Consider the following 24,737-nt stretch of genomic DNA (forward strand, 5'->3'; position numbering starts at 1 on the left):
AAAGGTCAACAGAACTTAAACCTTCATGTCACATTGCTGTAAGGAGAAGTACTTTATGTTTCATTTGTATATGTTGCATATGTTATATTTTTCAGTGTGTTCTACTGATCAATAGCGTAGAGTTATGTTTTATTATTAACTTTTTTATTAGTTGTTTTTGTTTTATTTTTATTACTTTTATTGTCAATTAAAGAAATTAACACCTTTATTATATTCACACATAACAGTGAGTTATTTTACATTGTAATAATATTTCACAATATTACTGATTTACTGCATTTCTTTATTTTCCAAATGCAGCCTTGGTGAGCAGAAGAGCCTTTCAAAAACATTAAAAAATATAACCAAACTCAAACATTTGAACAAGTAAATGGTTTTATTTTGCACACAGGATTTTTATTTTTTTTTTAACTGGCATTTAAATGAATGATCAAATCCTGTCTTGCATAAATCAGCAGAAACGCATTAACACATGAGAAGCAGCCCCGCTGGACCATCTCAGGCTCTGCAAAGAGTGTCCCATTCATTCAGTATATGATTGCAGCACATCAAAAATTCATTACTGGGAGTCTAATTGAGCTTGTTCCCCAAAGGAAGATCCCTGTATTCTTCAGCCCCTCCTCAGAAACGAGAGCGTGACACATGGATCACACCATGAGGGCTCATTAAGATGCAGAGGAGTCTCTGGTCAGCTCCAACAAATGCCATACTGGTTGGGGTCAGTTTTTCCAATCTGTCTCTGTATACATATGAAGTACGGCCGGGATAATGGGGACGTTTTGTTAATGTTGGATCCGAAAAAGTGACCGGATGATTAATAATATGTCACGATCTAAAAACAAACATGACATCTAACAAACAAAAGAATGGACAGGCAATGAAATAAAATGATGGGTTCATTTTTCCACCCTCAATATAAAACACAATTGCTGGTTTAGGTTTAGAAAAGCTTGGGGTCAGTGAGATTTTTCAAATGTTTTTTGAAAGAAGTCGCTTATGCTCACAAAGTATAAATGGTAAAATCTTATTTAAATTTTAAATAGCAGTTTCCTGAGTGAATATCTTGTAAAATATCATTTATTTCTGTGATGCTCCGCTGTATTTTCAGCATCATTCCTCCAGTCTTCAGTGTCACATGATCTTCAGAAATCATGAAAATATGATGATTTGTTGCTCAAGAAACATTCTGATCACTATTATTAATAGTGGTATTTAAAAAATATATAATTGTTGTGCTGCTTACATTTTTTTGTTTTTGGAAAATGTGATACTTTTTTCAGGTTTATTTAATGAATAGAAAGTTCAAAAGGACAACATTTATTTGGAAGTGATTTATCTTATAAATGTATAACTTTCTCAATCACAGATAAATTCAGTTACTCCCAAAAATATGCACCGTTAATATGTATTATATGTATTATATATATAATTAAGACACAGCAACACAATTACATCTCAACACAACTTTATTTTCTACCACAAATGGTGACCTGCCTCCCGTTTGCCATTTTACTACGGAGTGACTTTGAGGAAGCGTTTCATTATCTTGGTAATTTCCAGGCAGCAGCTCATTACAGGCTACCTCAAATCATCCTTAAGAAAACAGAAAGGTAGAAATAAGATCTCTAGTTTCCTGCTTATCATCAGGCTGGCACGGATCCAGCTGCATGAAAGGCCTGTACCATATCTGTGTTAAATCTGGCTGTTTGGTCCATGATGAAGTTTGTGCCAGCTTGGGAAGTTGGAAGAATAGTTCAGACCTAGTGAGGTTATTATGACCCAAAGGTTGTTTCAAGGTCAAATCTTGCAAATGTTTAAGGAACAAAAATGTATCTTAAAACCTCTTCAAAAATAAAGTCATCCAGATCGCAAAAATCTAGTTTTAAAGGGATGGTTTGTCAAAAAAAAGAAACTTCTGTCATCATTTTCCCTTGTTTTAGACCAGTATGGAGCACAGTGGAAGTCAAAAGTCAATGTGATGGAAATCAATGATCACCAAAACTGATTGATTACCAACTTTCTTCAAAAAATATCTTCAGATTTTTGTCAATACAGGTTTGGAATGACAAGAATGTGAGTAAATGATGATGGCTGAACTATCCCTTCCATGATGTTTTGTTTGGAAATAAGCTGCTGCAAGATTCTCCCTCTAGGGACAAAATGGTGAGTAAATAGAGAAACTATTTTCATTTTTAGGTGAAGTGTTATCTTAAGAAACTGCAGATGGAGTCTCTAACTAAGTGTAGGTGTGGCTGAGAGTTTCCACATTATAATTAATCACCACACAGAGATGTGACTACATCTGTGAATCCCATCATGGAAGGTGGAAGACGCTCATGATGGCTGTTGGGAAAGCTCAGTATCTTCCCTGCGCTCCAAGCTCTTCTTCTGCTGCCTGCTCAATGGCTCTGTGGATGATACGCACTTCTTCCTGGGTCAGAGTCCTCTCCATGTGACGATATGTGACACGGTAACAGTGGCTCACTCTCTTTGTCCTAGGAGAGTACGAAAAGAGAAAAAGATTAACAACAGTCCTATATTAACCATGATCACCAAAAAAATTACTTAAAAGTCACAGCTTACCACACAGTTTTGTGTGATGAACAACACTGAAGCTGTGGTTGCTGTTCAGCACTAAAACTTTGTGTCAGTGTTATGAACTTGAGGACCGGATCAGTCTTTTCATGAACCAGTCAGATCAGTTTTAAGCACTGCACAATTTACTGAAAAGATTAGACTCAAATCACCAATTATTTTGTTCTTGAGTTGAACTCACAGGCTTACTATTCTGTTTGCAGCAATTGTAGAGTTAATCGCTTAAAGCAGGGGAAAAATATCAATAATAATAATTATAATACATTTCAATCTGTTTTTCAGTGTAAGTTGCAACCCAGTCAACTTAAACTGGAAAAAAAGTGAAAGATTATGTATATACAGTACATTTCACGGCACTTGTTATGTCCAGTTAGTGGCACTAAAAGCACGTCCAGTTTTACTTATTTTTATCAGATTAACATGATTCTGGCAACATTTACACTGGTTGTTGTATGTAATCTCTGCAATATGGAAATCAAATGTTTGAAATCAAGATGTTAAACCCTTTTATTGTGAATCGTGTTTCATTGAACTTGTGCCTGAGCACTACCAGGTATGCTACCAAGCAAGTTTACAATATTAGAAAAGTCATTGATATGGAGCTGGTGGAGTGATGCACACATCAAAATGTATTAGTTTACAAATCATGAACAATGGTAAAAGTTTAAGAGGTCATAACATAGACCTGTGCAAGGAACCGCCTGAAAATAAGTCTTTATTAATCAGTTATGTGACCCGGAATCATAATTTTTGTGAAAAAGAATAAAAGCTTTCATTATTAGATTGGCTCTAGTGGTTACTCCACCTGGAAACTGCAATAAAAGTTATGTCTTGCAAAAAGGCAGGTAGAGGTTTTTCCAATTCACTTATTATAAGTTGGCTTAATATTGCTTCAGAAGACTTTGGATATTGTGCACATCCCATAGGTTACTTTTATGGTGCTTTTTTGGGGGGATGGAAAAGTGCTATGTGAAGATCCTTCAGAATATCATCATTCAACAGAAAGTCAGTTATACATGGCTGGAAAGACCTGTTGGTCAGTAAATGATGGCAGAATGCAAGTTTTTGTCTAAACTATGCCAGTGATATTTGTTTAGCCAGATATTTCTGCACAAATAAGTTATACAACAGTGTATGTGAGGTCAAACTAATACATGGATCACACTCATTCAGGGAGCTGCCAGTCACCATCTCTTCACACATGCAGTGTTCCTCGTCTCAGGGGAGCAGCTGGATTAACAAAGAACAAGAAACTACAAAGTTTTCACTTACACGGTGCTCTCCAGGGACAAGACCAAAGTCAAGCGTGATTCCTTCTTTATTGTGCATGCTGTATGTATGCAAGACTGCAAAAGACTGAGGAAAAAAGCCAAGGGTTTGGACTCTTTTTTGAGCAACAAAGTGAAGCACAATGGCTGACAGGCAACTGCAGTAAAGCAGCTGCTGGGATTCCAGTGCAGACCAATGGGGAGTTGCGAGGCTACATCGGATTCACTTTGCCGATATTGGATTTGCAGTCAGCAGGCCCGGTGCCCACTGGGATGTAAACTGACATAATAATGCATCAGAGAAGCACCCTAAGAGTCAAAGATCTCCAAAAAGCTTAGCATTTTGAACTGAAGTTAGAGCTTTTGCTATTTTTTTGCAATCCTACAGCTATAACCTCATAATCTAAGATTGATAGAATGGTGGAAATGAAACAAAATAACAGCTTATAGAACATTTGGCATTATATCTGTGCATATGCAATCACTCTAGAATCACACAGAAACACAAGCTCATTAGTAGTTGCAATAATAAAAATAGTAATTAAATAGTAATGCAGTAATTATAAATCATTCTAATTTGCTGATTTGCTGCTCAAGAAAGGTTTCTTTCAAAGCTTCTGCATGTCATCACAGTAATCTGTTTGTATAGCGATAAATGTGTATCTTTCTCTTTCTTTGTATAAAGTAAAAGGTTAAAGTGTAAATGCTGTGGCCCATCCCACATCTCAATATCAATACGGTCTCTCTCAATAAAATTGCATCCTCACAGTGAAGAAGTTATAAATATCCAGCAGATGAGTGTGATCCCAGGGGAAACTCATCTGTAACTGATCGACACACAAGGAATGATCATACCTGCTGCTGCTGTGTGAGAGAGATAATTCATCAAACCACAGATAGTGTGAACAAAGACAGAGGTAAGGGAAAGCAATTAACGTAAACCCTAGATCGACCGACAAAACACTGACATAAATAGACAGCTGTAAAAAAAAAAGACAGCTAAGAATAAATCTGTGAAACGTGACGGCTTTCTACCCACACATGCTGTGGAAAGCGTTTCTGCGAACTTGTGGAGCGGTCGGCTGGCGCACGCGCCGTCTAGCAGCCAGGGATCGTCTGCGAGAGCTGCATGAACAAGAGTCTGACAATTTTAGGCTATCACCAGCTGCAACTGGGACATGTGCGTTTTCACGCTTCCCAAACAGCCAAAGTAGATAATTGGATAAAATGATTTTCATCCAGGACTCAAATTTCTTTCTTTCTTTTTTTTTTATCATTCTTTTTATTTCTTACATTAGCATTAAAGAAGGAAAGGAGTGCTATATTGGAAAGCCAGTTTTGATATGCTTTTTATCATGATACAAGCAAAGAGTTAAACTATTGTAAAGCTATTTTTGAGGAAAAAATAAGCTAACAACATGCTACTAAAAAAACAACAACAACAACAACAACAACATTTTGTTACATTAATAAATGTCAGCTGGAATAATATATATATATTAGGGGTGTAACGATACGCGTATTCGTATTGAACCGTTCGGTACGACGCTTTCGGTTCGGTACGCGGTACGCATTATGTATACCGAACGGTTCGTTGGAGTAATTAATTATATTTGAAAAAAAAAAAAAAGAGAGAGAGAGAAATATAATGATATGCGTTCAACAAGGTAGCCCAATAACCCAAACAACGTAACAGGCAACGCCCCTGACACTCCCGAAGAAGAAAAAAACACCATCTTATATGTTTATGTTAGGCTACTCAGCAGGCGCTCGCTCACTCAGTACGCGCTGAAGGCTCGTTGCAAAATAGCCAATGCGTTTAACAGACTAGAAATGAGAAGATCCCCCAATAACCAACAGGTCTGGTGTTTGGGTGCACTTTGGATTCCCTTTAAGCTATAATGGTGATTGCAAGAGAGTGGTGGATAAAAAAACAACGGTATGTCGCATCTGCAACATGACAGGGTACACCAGTGGGAATACAAAAAAAAAAAAAAAAAAAAAACACCAGCGGGAATATCTGGGATATATGCGTCAGTACTATCTGGGAAAAGACGAAAAAAAGGAGAAACATGCACGCAGCAAACTATCCCTGCAGCATTTAGACACTATAGCTTACAGGGAATCCAACCCAAACACCAGACCTGTTGGTTATTTTAGGATCTTATATTTCTGGTCTGTTAAATGCATTAGACATTTTGCAACGAGCCTTCAGCGCGTGCTGAGTGAGCGAGCGCCTTAGGGGCCGTTCACATATCGCTCCTAAAAACGCGTGGAAAACGCTAAGCACGTCTTTCTCCTCCTTTCCAAAGCGCTCGGGCAGAAGCGCTCATGAGGCGTCTGTCTTTGCTAAGCAACAATGACGTGCTCTCTCCATGAGACGCGGAAATTTCAGCGAAGGATAAATGGATTTGCAGCTCTTAAAATCGCTTGCAGTAGCTCTGCTACTAAATTTATTTCAAAATTGCAATCCATATACAACTATGATCAGCTGTTCCTTCATCTTGGCTGAGCTCTCAACCTTGTTACGGGAAAGGATGAAGCTGATTGGTTGGTTCTTGTCACATGACCCGCGGTGCGCTTGCGGCATTCTGAAAAGTTGAGATGTTTTTACATTTTGCTGTATCTAAAACGTATCGAACCGAACCGTGACATCAGTGTATCGTATCGAACCGAACCGTGAATTTTGTGAACCGTTACACCCCTAATATATATATATATATATATATATATATATATATATATATATATATATATATATATATATATATATATATATATATACACCCTCACCTAAAGGATTATTAGGAACACCATACTAATACTGTGTTTGATCCCCTTTCACCTTCAGATCTGCCTTAATTCTACGTGGCATTGATTCAACAAGGTGCTGAAAGCATTCTTTAGAAATGTTGGGCCATATTGATAGGATCACATCTTGCAGTTGATGGAGATTTGTGGGATGCACATCCAGGGTACGGAGCTCCCGTTTCAACACATCCCAAAGATGCTCTATTGGGTTGAGATCTGGTGACTGTGGGGGCCATTTTAGTACAGTGAACTCATTGTCATGTTCAAGAAACCAGTCTGAAATTATTCAAGCTTTGTGACTAGTGGCTGTGGAAGTAGCCATCAGAGGTTGGTACATGGTGGTCATAAAGGGATGGACAGGGTCAGAAACAATGCTCAGGTAGGTCGTGGAATTTAAACAATGCCAAATTGGCACTAAGGGGCCTAAAGTGTGCCCCCACACCATTATACCAGCCTGCACAGTGGTAACAAGGCATGATGGATCCATGTTCTCATTCTGTTTACACCAAATTCTGACTCTACCATCTGAATGTCTCAACAGAAATCGAGACTCATCAGACCAGGCAACATTTCTCCAGTCTTCAACTGTCCAATTTTGGTGAGCTCATGCAAATTGTAGCCTCTTTTTCCTATTTGTAGTGGAGATGAGTGGTACCCAGTGGGGTCTTCTGCTGTTGTAGCCCATCCACCTCAAGGTTGTGCGTGTTTTTCCCTTTTCACACCATTCTTTGTAAACCCTAGAAATGGTTGTGCATGAAAATCCCAGTAACTGAGCAGACTGTGAAATACTCAGACCGGCCCGTCTGGCACCAACAATCATGCAACGCTCAAAATTGCTTAAATCACCTTTCTTTCCCATTCTGACATTCAGTTTGGAGTTCAGGAGATTGTCTTGACCAGGACCACACCCCTAAATGCATTGAATCATCTGCCATGTGATTGGTTGATTAGATAATTGCATTAATGAGAAATTGATCAGGTGTTCCTAATAATCCTTTAGGTGAGTGTATATACTGTATATATTTTATTCATAATTTTATTTTCAGTATAATTTAGAAAATTGTTTTTAATTGTACATTTTCGTACAGTATATATGTATGTTTGTATGTATGTGTGTAAATACAAGCACACATACATCCACAAACACACGTCTATTTCTGCAAATTGTTATTATATTGAACAGTACTGAACCCAACACTAATTCTAAACCTACCCTTTACAAAAAACCTGTTTGCATTTTTATACTTTTAGATAAACATCATTTACTATTTGTAATAAAAAAAAAATCAGGTTTTACTATCCTTGTGGGGAGATTGGTCCCCATAATGTAGCATACACAAGTATACACAAGTATAGACAAATACAAAAATAAATTAAATGCAATTTTCAAAATATGATAGTCAAAAAGTTATAGAGTAGAATTTGAATTTAACCAGCCGTATATATCCGTTAATACAATTTCCAGCCAAATCAAAGTGGCAACTTCATTTACGCAACAGCTGTTCAGTTTAAAGGACTGCATTGGAGGACAAAAAAACAAGCATTTTGTAAACCTTTGATTAACACTTCACTGTTATTGAGATACAGCTTTTGTGACAGCTCGCCTTGGTCTGTTTTATGAGCAGAGCAGTAGATATCTGGCACGAAAGCAAAACTAAACTAAACTAAATACAACTAGAAAACAATCTATATTCCACTACAAAAGAAAATGAAACTGCAGTGTGAGGACTTCTGCTTGGGGACTCCAATGAATTGAGTCATTTTTTGAACCATTTCATTTGCATGAACCATCTGAATGATACAATTATGTAAAACGAATCATCCGTTTCGATGTTTCATACGAGAGAGAGGGGATATTTTAGGAGAATTTCTTTATATTCTCTCAGCTAGAGCTGCAGGCGCAATACAATCCGAGATGTCACAGAATGTGTCAAGCTGCGTGGCTACTTGTCGAAAAATGTAGCTTGTTACTGGACGAGCTACATTATCATGAAAACTGAAGTAAGTAGCGTTGCTATTTTTAGCTAGTTAAACCCAAGGACACGACAATGTGTAGCAAGCAAAAGCTAACAAGACCCAAAAGAGAGGCAACCATGTTGAACATTTCACAGAACCACAACCTGTTTTTATGATTTTTAGCTTCAAAACTATGTATGTAACGAGTCAATTAAGATGATGTTTGGAGCTATTATGTTATTTCCATCGAGGTTTATGGTTTATGCATAGCTTCCTCTGTCTCTTCGGCTCTGTCTGTCTTGGTAAAAAGAACAGCTGACATTTTCATTGAACACACAAGTGTTCAATAATTCAGTGGCCACACAGTGATCCAAACACACACAATAATTCCATTTTATTGGAGCTGACTCTGTTTTATTGCCTGGCAAAATTTGGTGTGGGGGTCGGCAGGAGCAGTTATTCATACAGGCTTTGCCACGAACGGAAAGGTGTGTGTGACGAACTGCGACAAGGCACATAAGAGGAAAGAAACACACAACGACAACAGAGCACAGATATGAAATCAATTCAGTGACAGAAGAAGATTTTTTTGTTTGTTAGCTGTTTATGATCAAATTGCCGGAACATGATTCCACTTGACATTGAGGTAGTTTTATCAAACCAAACTCTAAACAACTTCTCCATGTAAGAGAAGACAGAACCCTCATATGTAGTCTCTTTTGACAAAGCTGGCAGTGCAATCTGTTTTCTTGATTAATTTGGCAGAGTTTGAGCTCGTGGTACCAAAAAATACTATTCCTTTCCATTGTGAATAGTATTTTGTAAACTGAACCAAGCTACTCGCATACTATTTTTGGTTTATTATTGGCATCAATATAATTTTTAGATGGCTATTTTACAAACACACACACACACACAAAAATTGTCAACTTCTTTTTCCTACCTTCAATCAGGGATGTTCATAAATCTCATGATAAAATTACATGAAGCTTTATTAAATGATTGGAAATATGATAAATTAAACACTGGCATGCTCATTTACAGCCTACATATTAAATGTGCGAATATACCGTACATAACTGACAACACTATATAGAACTGAACAGATTTAGTGTTTGCTTGCCTTTCACAGCTTTTGAAAGATTGAAAATCTTCCAGAAACCCAATATGAAGGTTGCATACCATAAGCTTTTAGTTCAGTAAAGCTGAACTAGACAATGTTTAAACTATTGTTGTCACAATGCTGAAATTTCAGTAGTTGGAACAAATAGTAATAAAGGTCATTTACACTACAATATTGTACTAAAACAAAAATGTTTTACAGTGCTTTTTTTGAAAAATTTCAAGTGCAGACGATTCTTGTTTTCTTGGATCCGTGAAAACGTTAAACACTGTATTATACATACCAGGCCAGTAGTTGATGTCAATTTATAAAGAAACACTACATGTTTGCAGACACACTTATAGACTGAACACGTAACATGCACATGCACGACTTCACTGTTTTTTTTAAACGGGGTGATACTGGAAAAAAATGTGCACCTGCTTTCAAAAGTTTGCATTTCAGGCCCCCAAAAACATCATCGCTGTTTAAATTAACAGCCAAATGAAATCAAAAGTTTTCTGTTTATAGTTAAAATTTATGTTGAAACTGTGGTCGTAGGTAATTCGTAAAATGTAAGTCTGCAGATACCGGCACTTGAGTGTCAAAGAATGTACAGGCAAGACAAATGAATCCCTGTGTCTCCTGAAGATGTATTGAGGTCTTACGAAGCGAAATGATCAGTCTGTGCAAGAAACCAAACATTATTTACAGCATTATTACCTGTAATCCAGAGCCTAAAGGCAAACGGTCGAGAGTGTTATCTGGTTTGTGAGTCAAACATTCTTTTGAACTGGTTCTTTTAGTGAACTGGACTAAATCATCTCGGATCAAAGAATGATGAACCACTGATATGTGCATAAGTGAACCAAGCTCTTGAATGAAGGGGCCAAATTAAAGTTTCTATGGTTTCTCATCATTTATGTAAAAAGGTGAGCTGATGAAGAGAAGTTTAGTTTATTTGCTTTAGCCATGTAAAACATCCCCATTCACACCATAATTGGGTGCTTTAATAATATAATTGTGTATACATTGTTATTGCATAATTACTTTATCAAACTAGTGAAGCAATTCACTGAAACCAGTCGTGAAAAATAATTGTATTTCCCTGTTTGCCTGAGGCTCTGTAAATACAGTTCAGTTTCTTGCACAGACTGATTGTTTCGCTTCCTAAGACCTCAGTACATCATCAGGAGCCATTCATTTAGTTTTGCCTGATATGCTTTTTTGACTGTCAACTGCTGACTTGCATTTTATGAATCACCAAGGACCACGGTCTCAGCTAAAAATCTTAATTAGTATTCTGCTGAAAAAAAAAAAAAAAAGAAGAGTCAACTACAGTACATCTTGGAAGGCCTGAGGGCTAGTAAATTAACATTAAACTTTCAATTCTCCGTGAAACTTTCCTTTAATTATTTCCTTTATTAGCCGACACAAGGACATGACAACAGTTACAAAACGGATAAAGGCAGATCAAGTGTAAAGCAAAACATTTCAGAGCTGTTATGTCATGCATTTGCAGAAAATCAAGTGGACGTGAAAACGAAAACACACTGAAATATATGCCAAAGTGAAAAAGCATGCTTCACGTCCTCAGAGCCCAGCAGAAAGCTAAAGGCCATGGTGACAATGAGCAGTGTTTTTCCATGTCTTCCAGGCTCACAGGTTCTGTCGCTGTGAGGAGCTGTAACATCAGGGCCTCATTTCTGCCGAGGTTTCGGCCTGGCCTTTGCCTCTTCATCCAGTAATTGGGAGCAGTATTCCAAGACACTGCCTGACTACATGGTGCACTTTAATAGACACAGGACAGACACAGCATGACTTTCTGTTCTAAGCTTTAAAACCATGGCAAGCTTTTGTTAGACATCTGAAGACAGAGGTAAAAAGTACACTTTTCCTTGATTTTTTTTTTTTTTATTGCATTATGCAGCTATATCTGCTGCTAATTCATTTTAATGGATTTGGTTTACGGGCCTCGGTAGTCTCAGACCAACCGTTTGAAAAATAATGATTCAGTCCAAGTAACACATTTGCATATATTTGCATCTTATATTTGTTTTTAGCTGTCTCTTTGTTCAAATCTTTGGATTTTTTTGTTAAACTAAAGTATATAGTCAGTCAGTATAGAGTTTGTTGTAAATCGGGACCTGAACAGTGAAACTACAGTTTGTCTCTTGGAGAGCCTGAAGTCCCATAGCATACATCCTATATACAGACACAGATGACGGATTTTGAGCTTTTTTTTCAAGCTCTTAGCAATGCATATTACTCATCACAAATTAAGTTTTAATATATTTACAATAGGAAATATACACATACATATATAGCATTTTCAGCTAAAGTAATGGGCATCTACACATACAGTAAAGGAGGAGAGTTTGCATCATGGAAGCCATTCTGGAAGCACGTCTATCTCATGATAATCAGCTGATTTTCAGAAAGGCTGAGATTCTGAAACATGACACTCCCTACTGGTTACGGCTCTCAGAAGGGAGGAGAGGAGCAGACAGAAAACCCAGTCAATGGGCCGCTAATGATTTTAACCAGGGAGCCAGCACTCAAGCAAAGTGACTTCCCATGGAAAAGAGGGATAATGTTTTAGCAAACGTTCAAGTTTCCTCCATTACCATTCTCTACACAACAAAAACTCAAACTGAAATCCAAAGGGGAAAAAAAACGAGAAAACTGATTTTAGGTTCAAATGGAAAGTGCTCTACAGAATGCACTGCACTCTTCTGATCTCAGTGATGAGAAAAAAAGACATTCACTGTTCACCATGTTATCCATATTAGATTGTCATATAGTATGACATTTATCATAAATATTTCATGTTGCCTCAATATTAGGCCATGAAACTGCATACATGTAAATCATTTTTATATTAATGAATGTATCCAAGTTAATCTATACATTTATAAATGTAATTGTAAAAAGTGGGGGAAAAAATTATTTGTACCAATTATTAATAATAAAATTTCAACAGCTGATTTATTTAATAATTATAACTGTATAATTTTGAAATTATGAATATATATATATATATATATATACTTTTTTTTTTTTTTCATAATTTTTTATTTAAAAAAAACCTTCAATTTTTCAGCAGTTTTTTTTTACTACCATTTAAATGTTATCTTTGTAGAATATGTTAGAAAGTTACATAACAAACATTACATATTTATGGCTATTTACCTTCACTAATTAACTTTAAATGACCATGTGGTATGATTATTATTATTTTTTTTTTCATGGTAGTCCAGGTAGTCTTAAAGCAATTATATGTATCACTAATCAGTTTAAAATCAATAACGTTATTGTTATTTATATAATAATTATTAAATAATGATATAATACATTTGTATTATTTAATAATTATAATACACTTTTATGAAAAATATATGTTTAAAAGTTTAAATAAATGACTACCTATTACTAGTTGATCTCTATAAAATACACAAAGTAACCTAACAAGCTTTACATATTAATGAATAAAAAGCTCAAGTGAAATGGCAGCCAAAAGCAAAATACTAAATTTAATGATTTGAGAATGGATTTATTCTTGGTGGACACCCGTCACTACTGACATCCCACCTTCAGTAACACCTCAGTAAACGCACTGCCATAACTAGGATTGGTAGCTAAGAGGATTTAGCTTCGACTTTCATGAACTCTGATGAAAAGCCACACTATGAAAGAAACAAGGCAACATTCTTTCCATCAAAGGCATGGCGGCGTTTCTCTCTAGCAGCACGGAAGGACTGAAGAACTGAAGAAATCAATTTGCATTCCATTAAGAGTTGCAGACTTCAGCATCCAGATCCGCAGCAGAAGAGCCTCTTGTCTGTATTAATCCAACAACTAATTTATTTTCTAATCTAACCTGACATAGGCGAGGGTAATGGAGAGCACCTCTTGTTCTACGCGTCAAGAAACCGGACGTGTGGTTGGATGCGGGCTATTTCAAAGACACTTGTGAGCTCATGTTTGGTTGGATGTTACATAAACACAAATAGGGCAGCACTTCACTTTCTTCAGAGGAGAACAATACTCCTTATCCAGTCTTGAACAGTCCCTGTTATTTAAGCTGAGTTTAAAAAAACTGTAGAGAGACTATTAAACTATTATTAAAGGAATAATTTACCCAAAAATGATGTAGATGATATTCTTTGTTCATTGGAGGAATTCCATCACTTGCCCACCAATTGATCTTCTGCATTGAATGGGTGCCGTCAGTCCATCAATTAATGTCTCGTGAAGTAAAATGCTGCATGTTTGATAGAAACAAATCAGTTATTAAGATGTTTTCAACTTCAAACGGTTGCTTCCGAAAAGAAAGAAAGCGTTATTATAAATGATGGACTCATATTTTAGCCACAGCTTTTTAACACACAGATTTTTCACTCCACTGGTTGTTGATTTCTTGTGATGTTTTTATCAGCTGTTTGGACTCTCATTCTGACGGCACCCATTCACTGCACAGGAACCATTGGTGAGCAAGTGGTGTAATCCTACATTTTTTAAATCTGGTCACATAAAGTAACAAACTCATCTACATTTTGGATGGCTGGCAAATATTAATTTTTTGATGAAATATCCCTTTGTTATTAATTTACAATCATGCTCTTACTATTATTCACATTTTCATAAACCACCATGAAAAAGGTTTATAGTCAGACTAATTTTTTATTTTCTAATAGATTTTCTAATAGCAATTTGAAATAGTACTCTGAATGTTTTTGTAATAGTTCTTCATATATCTGCCACTGGCACATCTTACACCAAATTATCTGACATATTTTACCCCACTGCTACCTTGTTGGAAACAAACAAACTAACAAACAAAAAACAACATTTAAAAAAAAAAACATGTCTATATAATTTTTATTAATTTTTATTTCAGTTTTTTATTTATAACATGAAGTTGAACTAAATGAAAATTTTGAATTGGCAACTAGATGAAATTATTTATTTTTACATTTAATTTACTATTTATGTATTTTATTTCCAGTATTTGTTTATTTAGCAAGTATTTATTTATTGAAATGTATATTTATGTATTCATTTTTAATGGTTTTAATTTTAGCAAACTATAATAACCCTATGGGTCCTGTATGGTCTCATGATATAAACCACCAAGTTTCCTAGATAAATAGAGTGGCACATCTTACCCCACCCACCTTCACCTACGTATGATTAACTAATAATTGCAGGTTTTTAGCCCAATCAGTTTAGCACACAAACACACAAACCTGATGCTCTGCTCCAGGTCTGTACTCCACCCTAATACGTGCTCCCATCCACATCAGTGGGGACAAATAAAAACGAAACAACGTTCATGAGAAAATAATGAACCTTATTAAAAGGAAAGTGCCTTGGATGATGGGAAGAAAAAACTTTGGGGAGATCAAATTAAAATTCCAGCTCAGAGGGAAGTCTACAGCCTACAGAAGGAGTCACTGAATTATTAAGATCTCTGTCATAAATGCGGGGAAGCACCTCTATCAATGGAAGAGCTCTGGAAGGGTTATGGCATGGCTTCTTCAATGCACCTGCCGGCTGGTCTATAATAAGAATGAAAAGTGTGCTTCTGTTGAAAAGGAGTGCATCCGAGCCACAAGATAAAGCTCTGTGATGTTCAGTACTGTCACAGGCTGATTGCAATAGACAACAATGTTAATGTAGGTGAGGAAACATTACAAACACTTCATGTTCAAGCACATCTGAGACTTTGTACACAAAGCACTAGGATCCACATGCACTTCATTTCTGAACCTGAATGTTTGAGTCATAACACTAATTAAGTAGAAGTTACCCTTTGTAATTATGTAAATTAGGAATGCACGGATATGATTCTTTGGGCCGATACCTATTTAAGCAAATAACTATTGACCGATTCTGATACTGATATTGAAGAGTTACATAATAAATCGATAATTAATTAAATATTTATATTTAAAACTGATTAAAGTAATAGTTCAATCAAAAATCAGAGCAGATTTGAAGAAATGTAGCATTCCATCACTTGCTCAAAATGGATCCTCTTCAGTGAATGGGTGCCATCAGCATGTGAGTCCAAACAGCATATTTTAGTTGGAGACAACAGTTTAAAGTGAAAACATCTTAATAATGGATTTATTTACAACACTCTGCTTTTGGCTTCTCAAGACATTAACTGATGGACTGAAGTGGTATGGATTACTTGTGGATTATTGTTATGTTTTCATCAGCTGTTTGGGTTCAATTCTGAGGGAACTCATTCACTGTAGAGCAGGGTTCATCAATTAGTTTTTGCAGAGGGCCAAATTATGCCAACAACATCAAGCCATGGGCCACTGACCTGTATATATATATATATGTGTGTGTGTGTGTGTGTGTGTGTGTGTGTGTGTGTGTGTGTGTGTGTGTGTGTGTGTGTGTGTGATTATAACTATTATTACAGTTATTATATTATTGTTGCTTTTGTTAAAATAGTCACAAGATAATTATTCAGATGTATCTTTTAGCCTACAAAAACTTATTATGCATTGCAATCCTTTAATTTTTTATATTTGGCATGTTCGTGTCCTGCTGTGCGTCCCTGTGTTTAATAAGCAGCGTGTACGCAGGTTGTGGACCCCTCTAACACACTCTTTAAATATCAAAGAAAAAACATTGCGCCAGACTTTAGACCAGGTTTGAGTTGGTCTATGGCACAGTCTATTTTCAGCTCCTTAAAATAGCACTACACCTGCAATGCGCCTGAACACACCTCTTTTTTAGACCAGCACACACATTGGCGCACAAATGCGCGCAAAAGCATTTGCTAATTAAGCGACATGGAACTGGATGGGAAAATGCGATTGGTGCCGGACTGAAACTAGCAAACACACTTGCGCCGCGCGTTGCGTCGCATTACGCCGGGTGTATTATAGGACCCAAAATCGTTTTCTGATGCTGCATTTGAATTTTCATGCCACATTATCTGAAATTATCGCGGGCCAAACATTTTTCTCGCACCGGCCAGATGTGGCCCGCTGGCTGCCCATTGAGGAACCCTGCTGTAGAGGATCCATTTGTGAGCAAAGATGTATTGCTTAATTACTTCAAATCTGTTCAGATGAACAAACAAATTGATTGGCCTAAATAGTTTCCATTTTTAAGAAACAGAAGTGTTTATTTCCAAGTGACGGTATTTTGGAAGGATGTAAATACAGACCTTAATGAGAACAAAATGATGTGTGGTCAGACAGGCCTTTAAGTGGTCAATTCATAGCTAAAGTAATCTGCAAAGTGCACCAAACATCATGCCAGTAGTCAAATATCTACTGCAAAATAAAAGTTAAAAAAAACAAACAACAACTACAGCAACCCAGAGTATTCTTTTAAAAATATGCTTTAGCATCTAAAATTCCTTTCTCCCAGGTAGCTGCTTGAGTGATTTCTCACTAAGCAGCGGTTTCTACAGGTCCAGGTAGTAATCCATATGACAGACTTACGGGTAAGAACAGTGCTGTATCATAAATAATTATGACAAGAAGAACAAAGCAATGCTAGAACAAAGGATTTATTTACCATGAAGGAACGGACTGCACTGCAGGCCTGAGGGAAACATTAACATGGATATATGCACACAGGATGTATGAGACCAACAGGAAACATGGAAAGTTGGTCATGTAAACATAAGCTCATTCGCCAGCAGTATTTGCTCTGATCATGACAGTGACAGTGTTCCACTCGGCTACACACTGAAAGACTATCAATTCTTCATAGATATGAAGCCGATCCATTGAGTGTAGGACAGCCTACTCACCATCTGCCTAGCCAGCGAGTGACTGATAAGTGAATCATGTCAGCACTGGAAGCACTGTGTGGCCATCCATGTCCATCATGGAATAGCATCATGGCAGAGCCTAGTCATATGATCATGCCTTTAGAGCTTCACATAGACACAGTCACAAGACTTTAGTGTCATTTTGCATTCTTGGGAAATAAAAAATAACTTCTTTTGTATCCCAAATGAAAGCTAAGTTGAATGCAACCTTCCTGAGTCAAAACTAACCTGAAGGGATAAGCTCTTTTCTTGCAATTAATGGATATTTCTGTCATGTATGAGACAGTGCTTCCCTGCCATTGACAGAATTTTCCGCCTTTTTGTGCTACTGTTTCTGTTATGTGCTAAAGTGTGCTATTACACATTATACCACCGAACATCTGGATCAAAACATGGTGAAGAAGAAGCAGAAACAAGCAATTGCGTATGTAAGCAGATGCATAAGTAAAATAATGTGTTCATCAAACATTAAACAGCATAGAATAAAAACTGGCAAACGTTATTGAATAAAATGTCAACTCAGGAAGTGGAAAAGGACTGTGCAAGCTTTTGATGGAAGCAATCTACTTCATATGTTTTGATCATCAATCTGAATCGGATCAAGAAATGTTTTGTGAAAACATAAATGAACATCAGAACGTATTATATTCCAACCACAGAAAGACGTCAATATACAAAGTGTTTTTAAGTTTTAAGTCTGCAGAAGTTAATCTACTCTACAGCCATTTGCAACAAAAAAATGCAACTGGATGTCAATAACTTTCTCAGGAGAGTTGGCAAATTTGAATGTCAACATCACCAGCAGCTGTTGTCAATACAACTTGTATTTTTAAATGTCCACCAATGGGATGCACCGCCTGATACAGTGGGATACTGCAGAAAAGCATTAAGCTGCAACTAAAAATATAACAACCTCCAGAAATGTCATCAGTGTCGGTGTGAACGGGGCTTTAATGTCATAACCAATGGCCATAGCACAACACCCACCTTCTTCAGAAGAGCTACATGTGCAGCTAATATAATAAGTGTGAGATATAGGGGCCATGAAACATTTGTCAGTGGACTTGTTTTCTGTGCAGGGGGCTAAACTGCTGCTTGGCTTCCTGTATCGATCCAGTTCATGCAACAGTGTAATAAATAAGTTACTGTGAAGCTGCGCTCGGGGAGGCCGGATTTTCATGGATTTACCTTTATGGACCGATTCTCCAGCAGGGCAAAAAGAACCAAAGACATAAAATATATGAGCTATGTAATCTGCTACTCATTTCAGAGTTAAAGTGACATCTATAGCTCCAGACCAAACAGATATTGATAATGTGAGGATCTTGGGATTTGATGGCATATTTCAGGCTGAGGCTATTTTAAGAAACAATGAATGAAAATATTGGTTTTTATACAGTGATGGTAACAGCACTTGGTGACCATACATTCTGTGTTTCCTGGACACGACTTGGCAAGAATTTCTTCATTGCCTCAAATGTTCAGGGTTTGGCTTAGGTTTTTTTTTTTTCATACTTGCTGAAGTTGAACTAAAATTGACCAATAGCATGCAGCCATTGTACATAATCAACCAATCGTATGCAAACCAATGCGAGAAACGGGACACATCTCACCGTCTGCCTGATGGAGGAACTCGCCAGGTCCACTTCAGACCCAGAGCACAGGCCACCATATCACAATGTGCGGAGTGCATGCCAGAGCCCACCGCTGACGGAGAGCCAGAGCCCGCCGCAACTGACAAGCCATCACCGCATAGAGCGACAGAGCTCCTTCGTCCTTGGTTTCCTTGTACAGCCCTGAGGGGGCTTCAAATTCTCCAGTGGCTGTTCCCGAGTTAAGCCCAGGATGGGCTCCGGTTCCCGAGTTAAGCCCAGGATGGTCAGAGTCTCCCTCACCTCCGCCTCCATCCTCCGAGGCCTGGACTCCGCTTCAGCCTATTGACCCGTCGGCTCCACCATGTCTCCTAGCTCCCTGCTCTCCGCCATGGCACGGCAGTCCACAAGCTCCACTTGGCTTCCTCGTCCCTCCGGCTGTGCCTTGGTCTGCCGTCGACCATCCTGGGCCTCGGGACTCCACTCCTCTGGCTTCGCCTCATCGCTCCGTCATGCTCCTTCATCCCCTCAGCTTCACCTCAGTCCTATGTCAGTCTGGCTCCACCGTGGTCTCCCAGACCCACATCACCGTGTTGGTTGTCGGCACCATTGGATTTGCCTAGGGCCTCAGGATCCTCCCTGTAACCCTGGCTCTCTGTCTCCACCTCGGGCTCTTCCTCCACCTGCTCCGTCGCCACTGGTCAGCCCCCTGGAGTTGTCGGCCATTCCTCTGCCATGGCTCCTTCCACCATCGGATCCACCTTAGGCCATTATGGCTGTGGCCTGGGTCCTGCTGGGCTCCTCCTGGGCTCCTCCTGCTCCAGGTCGCTCTTGTCTCCTCTCTGGCTCCTCCCTCCATCGTCTCCTCTCTGGCTCCTCCCTCCATCGTCTCCTCTCTGGCTCATCCCTCAGTCATCACCTCCCTGGCTCCATCCTCCGTGATATCTATCTGCTGTCCCCCTCCCGGGAGTCCATCCTCCACCGGAACCTCCTCCCAAGTTCCACCTACGCCTCCCTCTGTTGTTTCTACAATGCAAGGTCGCACCTTCCAGGAGTAGGGAGTAATGTCACACCCCTGGACTTATTGTGTGTGTTTTTGCTCCTGTGACCCAGTTACTGTCTTCCCTAGTTTGTTAATTTAATTCCAGGTGTGTCTAGTTTTTTTCCCATGTGCTCCATGTCCCCATTAATTTAGTAATTCCATGCACCTGTCTGCTCCTCGTTATCCTGTCTTTATAAGCCTTGTCCTTACAGTTCAGTTTTGTCGTGTCTACAAACAAGTCAGTACGTGCGTCTTCCTCCTGTGTTCCATGTTGGATTTAGCCCTGTATTGGATTAATAAAGACTATTCTCGATTCTACGTTTTCCTACTGGCACAGTATTGTGACAATATGTGTAAACAGAGCTATTTTTTTTCATAAATTATAAAAAACTGTGTCAACGCTCAATAAAATAATTGTTGGCATTAATCAATTAGTGTTATAATGCGTTAAGTTGCCCAGCCCCAGTTATATAATATATTTTATAAATATTAAATAATTTTAAAGGCTAAAGTCTTTTTATAAAATTATAATTATCCGATATCTCGATTAATTGTCAGAATAATTGACCAATTACTCGATTAGTAAAATAATCGTCAGTCCCAGCCCTAACTCTAAAATTTGCTAATAACTACAATTCCTCAATTTAAAAAAAAAATAATAATAATTGTGGCAAAATATTGCATTCAAAATAAAAAATCACCCAGGCCCTACCTTTAATGTCTAGCACTCTATGCCGCAGTCATCTACTGTTTCTCCTACTATTCAGACTCGTGTGAACAGCTCCAGTGAGTAGCGAGAGGGAATATCCCATGGGTGTCAGTGAATATGGAACAGCACAGGGGTGTGTGTGCAGGTCAGGAAGGGCATTGGAGTCTTTGTGCTTTCAGCTGGATCTGATTGAATTCCCTCAGTCACTGAGTGAAACGCATTACTGAATGGCAGCGGACGCGAGCAGGGTCACCGTAGTCTGCCTGCCTTTAATCCAGCAAACGCTCTCCATGCACTGCCTCCTCATTACTGCACCAGAGCCTGTGGCAGTGCTAATGGAAACACACACACACATAGTCATGGAAACCCACTACATACGGTAGTTCCCTTGTTCCTTTGTCATATATTATGTTTCTACTGTGAGCTTTCCTCCCATAATGCAGTGCTACCAATAAATCACAGAGATAGTTCTGTAGTGCAGTATGAAAGCCTATGATTTTCAATAGCTGCTCAATGAGGGGTTCTCAGATGTATAATTAATTGTCTAAACATCATAATAATTAGATCCATCAATCAAAATGGAAAAAATAGTGCCAGCAAAATCAAGCCTTAAATGAACACTGAACGATTTAGAGAAATAAATAAATGCACTTCCATTAATCATATCGACGTCTGATGCAAATCGCTAGGAAACACACTTTTAATCTATATACAAATATTCCGATTTTCTATTGCAACACATTCCATTAACATTTCATGAATTATAAATATGTCAATAACACTGTGTACAAGCGCCTCTACAGGTCTGCAAGCTAAATCAGATGCTGGGTGACTGTCGCAGCGAGTGGGCTAGTCTTTACTGTGCGCGGTGTAATTAATTGTCATCACAGGGTGCAGTGGAGAAATCATGACTGTGTTTTCATTTGTTGCATCTGGGGGGCCTGAGAGATCTCAGACCTTGTGAAGTGCACGAAGTGGAGGATTTCTCCTGCTGATGGCTCACTTTGAGAAGCAGCTCGGTTTTTCATCAAACACATTGGCATGTCATCACCCCTGACATGATGCAGCGCTTAATGGCTGCCAATGGACAGCACTCGGTGACAAATCTGCCTGCTGTTAACTTCCAATTCCATTAGACTCTGTTAACCCTACACTGTAAAAAATGATAACTGTTTTACAAAAAAATAAAATAAACAAAACAACAACACCTTTTCACTCTGTTTACTTGAAAATGTCATGTTTAATCCAATGTTTATTTTAATTAGTTGTAAGATATGTACTAGCTATTTCTGTGTGGAAATTGTTTACATTTTTTTCAGTGTACCTGCCCCTATCAGCGAGATCCACCAAAATGAGAACAAAATTCTTGATGACAAGATAATAAATCTGATTAAAAGGACTTGATTTTTGAAAAAAATCTTATTCTTGCATGCTATTTCAAAACTGTATGACTTTTATTGGCGGGACATAAAATAAGATATTTTTAATGCAAAGTTTTTGGCATTAAATGATTATTAAACACACAATGATATTCAAAGATATTTTCTAAATGTTGATGTATATGGAAAGTATTATAGTATTTGCTTTTCAATTATTATAAAGAACTGCTCTCAGCAATGTCAGAATAAGTCCTGTTTTGATTCTTATTGGACAAATAGAAAAAAAAATGTATGGAAAATTCTGAAGATTACAAAGTGTATTTAAAGTGTAAGGAAAATATTTTATTAGTTTTTTCTTGATGGTTACACCATTACATTTTTAGAGCAACTTCTTTTCTTGAAAACCGTAAAACACTGAACTAATATATAGCACCAAATCTCCCCGGTTGATTGATTAAATTAGGAAATGCAAACCATTTTCTTTTTTATTACAAGCCTACTGATATTTTATATTTAAATATGCAAATGAGGCATTACCTAAGTAAATATGCACTGATTTGCATACATTTCCAGAACAGAAATCTGAACACTAGATAAAGCCAGGCATACAATTCTTATTTCATTCTGTTGACATAGAGTTAAAGGTTTTTACATTGTAGATTTTTACATCTTGTTTTATCACTCCATAAATCAGAAAATACTGTCAACAGCCAGAAATGATATGAACAAACCCCTCTGTAAAAACCTTCGGAATATAGACAGGAATAAATTGGTGAAGTCTGGCGTATTAAAGTGCTGCTGAAGTGTTAAAAAAAAAAAACCCAGCCTTTTAAGATATGCATTAAATTAAAATTTCCTGAATCAATAAAACAAACACTTAAAGGTGTATTCTGAATGTTTATTTCCACTGGTCTGAAACAAGTGCCAATAAGCCTAAAATCTGCATAAAAAGACATTGCCTCTAATGTCTTGGCAACATGAATTCAAAGAGTGCATTTCTAAGAACTTTTAAACCAGATTCTAAAAGACTTCCTTTCTTCATCTTAGATGCTCTTAGTTACCAGATGATTAACATAAGCCACAAACACATGTTCAAATCACTGAATCATAATACAGTCCTGTACTAATGCCTCAGATAGCAGAGAACACAAAAAGAAAGAGGAGAAAAAGCAGAAAGGAGTAAGTGATGATTTGCTCTGTGAGAGGGGCTCCTGGGAGCCGGGCTCTCAGTGGGATCTATCACACACATTAGTGACAGAGGCTCTCTCAGTAATGAATGACTCTGAACACTGGTGAGAGCAAGAGAGACAGCTGACATTAGCCCAGCAATCCACCCAGAGCTTCATTCCCTTCTCTTTCCTGTTACTCCCCTTAATTATTTATGCCAATTTATTTTATAGTTGCCAATTGCCAGATGGCATTTCCTCTTCTTAATTGCTCGTTAAATGTTTCACTTGACCTTTTTTTTAAGGGGATAAAATCTCACTTACCAATTAATACTCCTTTTAAAAACAGTTTTTACTTTCGCAGATCATCATCGCTCGGGCATTATTTTACTTTTTGATTTCCAGACAGCACATGCAGCTGTTTTCACTTGAGATCTCAGCATCTAATGACAGGTGTTGCATACAATTATGAGCAATCTTTTCAGATTTACTTTGCCGCCGGACATCGCGTGCTGAGAGCAAACCCACTGAGATGTCAAAGTGTCTGTATTCACAGGCATAAATGTTTAATACTGCTGTGGTGTTTGCATCCAATCAATAATCACCAGCGAGCTGTCTCTGTAGTGTCAGATGGCAGTTATAGAGGTCTGACAGCGTCAGGTGGCAAGATGGAGGAAGGGTGGGGCGTGATTTATGTTTTTCTGTGTTGTAAAATCAGTGATAGCTTGCCCACATTTACATAAACAATGGTGAGGATGCGATGCATAATTTAATGTGCATTCCTCAATTATCGGATGGGTCAATCACACCGACTGCTTGGGACTGGACCGGCGGCTATATGCCTGCAGCCTTTGTCCATTTTCCAGCTCATATGTAAGGTAATAATAAAACCGGTCAGCCTAACCAGTAAAGTAGAAGAGTGCTGATCTAATGGTGCCTATAAAACAATGATTTCCAACCTCTGCATTGCTGGGAGATGATATTAAAAATCCCTAAGCAAGTTACTGCACTTGATTGTAAGAGCATGAAACAGCATTCCTAGATCATGCATACATATTTAAAGCAAAAAAACAGGGATGTTAACATTGATTGACCATGAAACTTTTGTAAAACTGAAATACTAACACAATAGTTCAGTTTCAAACCCTATGAGCTGCCCACCTAGACAGCATTATAGTAGTTTTTCAGAAACAATTTTGCCAGATAATGGTAATCTATTCACTTATAGTCATTCCTTTACTAGTCATTCACAAGCTACTATAAAGAGCTGCTTCAAAAAAAAAAAACAAAAAAAAAAAAAAAGAAGA

The 24,737-nt window shown here is 37.7% G+C and overlaps 1 protein-coding gene across 1 annotated transcript in view; it reads right to left on the bottom strand.

Moving 5' to 3' along the window:
* Window positions 1-1,448: 1,448 nt before the first annotated feature.
* fars2 (phenylalanyl-tRNA synthetase 2, mitochondrial) overlaps window positions 1,449-24,737 on the bottom strand; it is a 126,525-nt gene continuing 103,236 nt past the window's right edge. Inside the window, exon 7 of the mRNA XM_026200864.1 lies at window positions 1,449-2,495. Within this exon, the coding sequence (XP_026056649.1) occupies window positions 2,357-2,495 (139 nt within the window). The 3' untranslated portion in view covers window positions 1,449-2,356. The remainder of the gene's footprint in view (window positions 2,496-24,737) is intronic.

Source organism: Carassius auratus, chromosome 24, assembly GCF_003368295.1.
Source record: "Carassius auratus strain Wakin chromosome 24, ASM336829v1, whole genome shotgun sequence".
NCBI classification, from domain to species: domain Eukaryota; kingdom Metazoa; phylum Chordata; class Actinopteri; order Cypriniformes; family Cyprinidae; genus Carassius; species Carassius auratus.